The 8,631-nt window shown below is 38.0% G+C and overlaps 1 protein-coding gene and 1 long non-coding RNA gene across 2 annotated transcripts; both read right to left on the bottom strand.

The window, feature by feature from the left end:
* On the bottom strand, nucleotides 1-1,126 carry LOC146330865 (uncharacterized). Its single transcript, XR_014768962.1, has 3 exons — nucleotides 1,069-1,126; nucleotides 619-774; nucleotides 1-128 (listed from the first exon to the last, which is right to left on the bottom strand). It is a non-coding gene; the product is annotated as an uncharacterized LOC146330865 (long non-coding RNA).
* A 1,521-nt stretch (nucleotides 1,127-2,647) lies between these two features.
* LOC146330864 (histone H4) lies at nucleotides 2,648-3,662 on the bottom strand. Its single transcript, XM_084710574.1, has one exon. It carries the CDS (start codon nucleotides 3,201-3,203, stop codon nucleotides 2,892-2,894), a length of 312 nt encoding a protein of 103 aa, XP_084566700.1. The 5' UTR covers nucleotides 3,204-3,662; the 3' UTR covers nucleotides 2,648-2,891.
* Between the last annotated feature and the right edge of the window lie 4,969 nt (nucleotides 3,663-8,631).

Raw genomic sequence — 8,631 nt, 5'->3', positions numbered from 1 at the left:
AAGTGATCTTTGTGATCTGAAAATGTTTGAATTTAGCTTGTAGTCCTTGATGAGTTCCCCTGAAGACTCCCCCAGGAATTCCATCAGGGCGCGGAAAATGGCCTCCTGTCTCGCTTCAACGGGTCACTCTATACATGTCAATAGAAGCAACAACAAAATTCATACAAGACATCCTGAATCTGCATTCGTTGGTCCTCTGGAGTGGATTGACCTAGAGCAGTTAAGAGTAATGCCCTCAAAGTAACTGTATGCATTTGAAACTTTACCTCAGCCTTTCACAAACTATGGGTCAGGACCCAAAGTAGATCACTGACCGATTTTGCCTAGGTTGCCAGTTAGCAAAGTGAAATGTCAATTTTGTGAATTTATTTTCCAAATTAAGACAGACTGAAATCATGATTTGAGTCTGTTCAGCTCAGGTGTGTCTCTCTCTGCCTCTGTTCTGCCCTCCATTTCTCTCCCTGTCTTTCTCTCTCTCTTCCTGTACACACCTCCCCCCTTTCTCTCCCTGTGTGTGTGTGTGTTCCTCTTCTGCTGTACATTTAAAAAGTGTCCCATGCGCATGTGACAAAGTCAGGTTTGGGTCCCAGCAAGACACTGTGGGGACTCCTGCTTTACCTGGCTTAAGGAATCCAGAAGCGGTCGTATTTTGGTCCCAGCTACTCCGCCTTTTTTGCTGAATATCTCCTGCATTTTTGGAGTGTACAAGTCCAGCTTCATGAGAAAAGTTCTTTCCAAGGGAACCGTTGTGATTCTTTTGAATTCCTCCTTGATCTGAAAAAAGGTGGTATGATTATGCCATTTACATTTTTCTTTTTAACAAACACTATTTCTTACACTATTTCTGCCACGGCTAACCATTCCATGTCTTAAGTCTGTAGTGTTTCAAAAGTTCTGTCCATGTGTCAGCCTCGAATCTACATGTTTTACAAGACCATTTCATCTTTTTTTTAAATCTGGAAAAAAACAGAAAGAAAAAAATCAAACCTCATCTGAACTAGATTTTCATATCAGTATAAAAGTCAACTTAAAACAAAGAATGAGAGGTAACTAGGGTTTTAGATTTACCTTACATTAGCTGTTCAAATCGATTGCTGTAGCAGGAGAACATACCCAGTGGAGGCTGTAAAATACAAAGAAATCTAATCATTAAAGCATCATACTCAAAGTTACTTTAATGCCAGGGATAATGGAGAAGCCACATTTCTTGGGCTATATTCATATCACTAGAATAACATAAGATTGTCTTTTCAACTTTGTATACAATCAATTTTATGCATCACAATACATAACTTCAAAATTCTAAATATATTCTGCTTCATTTCAATTTGGAATGGTACCGATACGTTCTGTGATGAGGGTAAACCTCATATAACTTATGAAATACAGAGCACTACACATTTATTTTTACCTGAATAGCCAGATGGCTTTGCTTGTGACACTGCTTGCTGTAGTTGCAGCTTGAGAGGGCACTGTGTCAGCTGCAGAAAGCTGTTGCTCTGGGGAGGACAAAGAACAAGGACAAAGAACAAGGACAAAGAACAAGGACAAAATAATACATTAAAACTATAGAATCATGTAACCAAAATAAACTGCACCACTGTCAAACCAATGTACTTTTCATAATATGCTGTAAAAATATTTTTAAAATATCACCAGTTCCCCATTAACTAGTGTCGTTTTTGTTTTTTTTTAAACAGCGCTTCACCGTCTCTCATCCCTGTCAGTCAGCCCGTCCACCTGCAGTCTCTCTCGAACACGCACGTGCGTAGACACCCACAAACAGGGGTGCACTCATGGACAAGACTTGCTTGGCCGCTAATAAACGGTAAATGCGCTAAATCGCGCAAACTGTACAGTGTGGGCTGCAGTCGAACTGGCGGTCTGACTCTAGAACACGCCGAACCCTGGAGATTGTCTGTAACATGACGTATACGGTCCGCGACAGCCCCGATAGAAACTGACTGGGCGCGCCATTCGGTGCTCACTGGCCACGTTGTATCCATAAATAAATAAAGCCACCGTCAACTTTACATTAAAGAACGTACTCGACCGTTAATAAACCACAAAACGATGGTGAAGCTCATAGCCTGTGCACTTACCAAGGTCCGACGTACCCCAGGGATTCACGACCCAAGTCCACAGGGATGTTGCGTTTAGTGACCGTAGTAAAATTACGCTACGGTGATACGTGATGTGCGATAATGGCAAATATTAGTTTATGTTATCATGTTATTACATTTAACTCCGTTACGTTACATATGCAGAAAAAAAATCCTGAATGTCTTACCTTAAACCTGACGGCTGCAGTTGTCTTCTTGTGTTTTGGCGGACAACGAAGCGTCCTGTATGCGCGTCACAAGGTGCATGCGCGAGTTCAAAACGTGCAGCACAATTAAAACCTACTTGGTATTTCTAAGTCCATTTCAATGACTATGAAACCTTTGAATATTACGTGAAAATACATAAAACTTACTCTTCCCACACAGTTTTATTACATGGCATATGTAGGATTTACTTAAATGATTCCAGTTCTCACAAATACTTACAATTAGAAATTGTAACAGTTAACCTATTAAATATTACTAGTCATTTTTTACAGTGTTCATTTTCTTTTCAATGCAAAGCCACAACATTGAAATAAACCACTTCATCAATTCTACCTTATTTACAATTATCCGTTTTTACAGACATTGACATAACTGAACGTATATAACTGCATTTGGAGGTTGGTGTATCACAAGTTTTCTATTGTTTAACAGAAATAAATAATGGTCTTGAATCAGCTCTAGTTACAATACATATAATCTGGTAGAAATCCAGCTCTTCAGAGAGAGTGTGTGGCCCTTAAAAGGACCTTTGTGTTTTTACTAAAGGGTGAACCCAGGACTTTAACCTCCGAAGCCGTACAGAGTGCGTCCCTGTCTCTTCAGAGCATACACCACATCCATGGCGGTCACCGTCTTTCTCTTGGCGTGCTCGGTGTAGGTGACGGCATCACGGATGACGTTCTCCAGGAAAACCTTCAACACACCGCGAGTCTCCTCGTAGATCAGACCGGAGATGCGCTTCACTCCACCACGACGAGCCAGACGGCGGATAGCGGGCTTGGTGATTCCCTGGATGTTATCACGGAGAACTTTACGGTGACGCTTAGCGCCTCCTTTCCCCAGTCCTTTACCTCCTTTTCCTCTGCCAGACATCCTGATAATTCAGACAGTAGACAGTCAATGTACCAAACACGACGTAACACCGTTCATTTAAATCTTCATTGAGGACGTGATAGAAAATAGAGGCTGGTCTGTTCTTCTTTGTCCTTCATGGCGGTTGATGATTAACTCTTTGGCAGCGCCACCTGCTGGACTAAAGTCCAGTTTCAACAGTCACGGTGTGACTGTGTAGATCACTCAGTAATGTTGCTTTCTGACTGTTGTTGTTGTTGTTTCTCGTTGTCTTGTTGAGAAAAACATTGACAGTGTGTTTTTTTTTCTTTATTTGGTCGCTGTCCGAGGTTCTGAACTGACAGCATCAGAGCAGATAGCTGCTGTCTCTGTCCAGGTGCTGAACCTGAGCTGCTGCTGAGCTCTGTGGAGCAACAACCGACATCCTGACTGACACTTCTAGCTTACTAGAACAACTTAAAAATATAAACACACTGAAGGACAAATTAATAAACTGATCAAGCATATTTACGTATCCATCGGCTCATAACATTTTCAAAGTGGTTTACATATAGACCCAAGACTGAAACATTTGAAAAATCGAATTCCTTCATTTTATGATGTTCAACATGTTCTGAGGGATGACTGTATTATTTATTGTACTTTCACTCTGCGTAAACACGGATCTCGCTCAACGTCATGACGCACTGACAGTTGGGGACTGTGTACTGTAGTTTCCCTCCGAGAAAACGTGTTGTTGTCTGTTCTGTGCAGAGCCTCAAATGTGAATACAGCAGCTGAGATATTCTGCCCAGAGCAATATTTTTATTTAACCATTGTGGCCGTGTGCGCATTCAAACACAGAATTCATTTCAGGACTTTGTAGCCTGATACTGCCTGTCTTCCTTGAGCTGTTATGTGACCAGTCGTGCAGGAAAAACATGAACACAGTCCTATTTGACAGTAAACCACATGTTATAATAACAGATCTGAACAACATCCGTTGTAATTTTAGATTCAGTTTCTTTTTTAATTCAAATCTTGCACACAGGATTATGTTTTCATGAAGGGCTATTTTTCTGGATATGCGCGCGTAATAATGTTAGAATAAACAACCAAAAGAATAAGGTCACATAGTTAAATATGGAAGTCAGCATGATAGAAATATAATCCATAACATGAAGAATATATAAACCGGCAGCAAACTCATCTGCTTGAAAAAGTATTTTGTGGTGTTTTCTATAACATGTTATGAAAGATCCATCGTGTTCAGATACTGCAGATTCTCAGCCAGTCTGTCCTCACCATCAGCACCTCTGAATTATCTCTGTGCAGCGCAGCCTGATCACGGTCGATGTGTCCTGTCCCTGCGTCTACATCAGGGGTGTCAAACTCATTTTAGTTCAGGGGTCACACAGAGCTCAATTTGATCTCAAGTGGGCCGGACCAGTAAAATTAAAGCATAATCTATCGATTATTCTGGCGATTTATCGAGTAATCAGATAAGAAATACTGCGTGTTCTGTGTGTTTTTCTATTACATTACTTTTACTTTATTTAAGAACAATGGTAATATACAAAAGAGAAGATAAGACAGGTCTATTAAATGAACATGAACACAGAAAAGTAACTTTACTTTTACTGTAGATTTACTTTTACTGTTTTTAGTTTACTTTTTACTTTTTTTCAAGTACAAAGGTAAAAGTAAAGGTAGTGATGTCTGCAGAAACCACAAACAGAAGAGTGAACTAACTCTTTTAACTGAAACAGTCACCACAATGTTTTGTTAACATGTTAAAATCACAACATTTTTCTTCTGGAGCAGGACAGACGCTCCCAGACCCCCAGAGGACAGGGGACTGGTTTACCAACATGACACCTTTTTCTCATCTTATGAGTCTGCAGGTCTGTATTTAGTAATCAAAAAATAACGATAAGAATACCATTAAAGTACAACAACAGCAATAAAAATGTTGATTTTTCAAAAAAGGAAACAATAACATGCAAAATATTTAAATTGTAATTAGGTATTTTTACAGAGGACGACGGTATCAGTGATTGATTAGTGATCAGTCTGCCCTCCTCTCCTCCCTCACCTGTTCACTCTGCTGTGAGAAGGTCTGAAAGTTTCTCACAGAGAAACACAGACTCTCCTGTTTTACGTATAGGCTTCCTTATACAGTTGTTTAATTTTATAAGTGCATCTGGTTGGTGTCGATGTCATTAACCATCACGTTAGTTTCTGTTGTAATAAACTCCGTCATTAACAACAGTCTCCTCCACACACAGCTTCTCTGCTGCTGTGAAAACTGAATCATGGGTGGATTAATATGTAGGGAAAACCCAGAATGTGAGTTAGGTTTAGTCTTTTTGTCTTTATAAAACATCCTGCTGATGAAGAAAGTCAACAGATCAGATACAGACAGAGTCAGAGAATCACACTGACCTCCTCTGTGTGTCTGTACTGTACGTGTGTGTCTGTTCTGTACGTGTGTGTCTGTTCTGTACGTGTGTGTATGGAGGAGCTGCATTGACGCAGAGAGGAGAGATGCTGCGGCCGTGTGATAATAAATTACATCAAAATTTAAATGTCGGCACTCATCAGTACTCTGGTCTTTAATAACCCTCACATCCCAAACACAGTGTGCTGTACAGTTGTACGGACTTAAACAGTCATCCCGCAGGCCGGACTGGACCCTCTGGCAGGCCGGTTTTGGCCCGCGGGCCGTACGTTTGATACCCCTGGGTTAGAGGTATCAGATCAGATCAGAGTGTTTTCAGACACCAGGAGATGAACTATCTTTGTAACACGATATCTATGCGTTCAAGAGCTGAGACTGACAACAACTGAAGATATCAAGAATGTCTGTAAACTGTGGAGCTGAGGTAAATATTTTGTATCTATAGGTGAAAATCTCTCTGATGGTGTCAGAATATTTTTCAAACCTCATGATGTTACTGTAATTAGAAAAAGAGACATTATTCTATGTAGGCTTTTATTGTTAAACTGTTTTCATAGAGGTGAAAAATACCGCATAATACTGCCCCTGAAGTCACTAAGAAATGTCATTTATTTGTAAACTTTGAATAATTCTAACTGGAGACTTTAATTTAATCTTCAGAAAACGACAGGTGCACCAGCACTTCTTTCAAATTAAAACGTGAGGGTAAACTTTTAAAATAAATTTGTCAAGAATCCAAATTGACTGATGTATGTCGATCCATAAATCCACACGGCTTCGACTCAACAAGATTGGACTCTAACACTAAATTAGACTAGATTGATAGAATCTACGTGTCATCACTTTTCAAAGTTAATCAAAATTAAACCATGCAAAGGGAGTTTGGATCGGTGTGGAGAACAAATAAAAAAAAAAACCCTGCCTTGAATATTCAAGTAAAACAAGAAATTAAAGTTCTGGGTTTAATTTTCTGCAATAAAAACCAAAGTGAAAGAAATTGGGAGGAAAAACTGAGCGTCGTTAAAACAAAATATGAAATAAGCAGTGGTGGATAGAGTACTGGAAATCTGTACTCAAGTACAAGTAGTATTACATTTCTAAAGCATTACTCAATTACAAGTAAAAGTACTAGTGTTAGAAAAATACTTAAATAAAAGTACAAAGTATTCGTCAGAAAAACTACTCAGAGTATTAGTTACTTTTAACCGATGATGTCACCATCACCTCTCCAGAGTAGGGCTCTAAATCTTGTGTGTTTTGCTTTACCAATAGTTAAAACATTAACATTTGGTCTTTTTTTCCCTCTCATTTCAAGTTTTTATTTCCTTATTCAGCAAATGTCTCCAGCAGACAAAACAAAGCTGGATGAGGTGCAGTTACTGCCACGACTATTGATTAAATATCCATGAATACATTTTTATCTGATTAAATTCTTAGGAAAAATCAATTAAAGATCAGTCATTAACATACTTTTGTTGTTTGTTTTGTTTTTTGTCTATATGTCCTGGTTTTCATTGTCTTTTTTGCTACCAAATAATTTTATTGGCTACAAAAATGCAGATAAAAGGTCTGGATATTTATTTAAATTGTACTCAGTACTCAACTATGATTTTAAATGTAACTAAGTAGATTACATGGTATAATGAATACTTAAGTACAAGTAAAAGTACAGACTTGAAAATCTACTCATAAAAGTACAAGTACCCCAAAAAACTACTTAATTATAGTAATGTGAGTATTTGTAATTAATTACTTCCACCCCTGGAAATAAGCAGTGTGTTAACCTGGTCTGGAGCTCGACCAGAGAGGTTACTAAACCTAATGTTTTATTTAAAAGCAGGGTGTATAGCGGCCTGGGCACCACTGACCTGTGTATTTGTTTGAATATCGCCTAAAAAAAAAATGTATCAGCTGCCATCTGAAGAAAAGCTCTCTGGGTTGGGTAATTGACGAAAAAAAAAAAAAAAAAAAAAAAACTGGACAAAGCAAGAAGAGACCCTTCTCTATAAATGAATATCTGCTCATATACTGCAAATAAATTGGATAAGTAATACCAGTAAAACATTATTTAATACAATAAATAATTTTGAGTATGGGGGCCAGTTAATTACAAAAATATTTCCAACAGTGACTACACCAAGATAATGAAATGAATAAATAACAAGCACGACTCTCTGAGAGCATCAGAGATGTCCACTGTCTCATCTCCATCAACAGACTCACTGTTAGAGTCTCAATGATTCCACTGTATATACAAGACTATAAGAATATACAAGACTGTTGGACAACAACCAAGCAACCACAAAATCAGCAACAACAACAAAAGTATACATGACATACACATACCTACACAGATACACTAAGAAATGATTCATGGGGTTAGTAAGTATAGCTTAAAATCAAGAGCTTTTTCAGATTAAAAAATGAAGTTTGTTACATGTACACATTTTAATGAGTTGATAACTTATTTTATGAAGTTGGTCAAACTTAAAACAAAGAAAGCTGTCTTAACTCAATAATATCTTGGTTTTGAACAAACATTTCTGCCATTATTCAACAACAGAAAGAATTAAGTTAGAGCACCTTGAATATGTAGTGAGCAAACTTTAAAAAGAGTAGAAGGATTTGAATTTGCCCAGACTTGTTTTGCTCCCAGACCGCGGCTGCCACAAGAGAAAGGAGGGAGAAAAACAGGAGTTTGCTCTGAATATCTACTTGGTGAGTACTTTGCTGTTTTATTGGCAACAACTAATGACTATATTGATACAAGATACAAAAAATAATTTTTATACACTACAGTTTGCTTTTAATTTGTAGCCTGTCCTACCTATTAAAGTTGGTAAATTTAGCTAGCTTGTGTAGGCCCTAATCCTTTTTATATTTGGTTTTACAGTTGATGCTATATGACTAAAAGGCTTATTTAAGAAAACTAATCACATTATTTAACATGAGCACTTAAATATGTGTAGTGCCCTATTAATTTCGTTTATATGATTTCTTGGAGTGTAT

The sequence above is a fragment of the Lutjanus erythropterus genome, chromosome 3 (genome assembly GCF_056507025.1).
Source record: "Lutjanus erythropterus isolate fLutEry1 chromosome 3, fLutEry1.hap2, whole genome shotgun sequence".
Classification (NCBI taxonomy): domain Eukaryota; kingdom Metazoa; phylum Chordata; class Actinopteri; order Lutjaniformes; family Lutjanidae; genus Lutjanus; species Lutjanus erythropterus.
The sequence above is the reverse complement of the archived record's forward strand: the minus strand, read 5'-3'. Positions and strand labels throughout refer to the sequence as shown.

Bases quoted from the DNA above. Each gene is read 5' to 3' on its own strand.
- LOC146330864 (XM_084710574.1), bottom strand. From the start codon at position 3,203: ATGTCTGGCAGAGGAAAAGGAGGTAAAGGACTGGGGAAAGGAGGCGCT.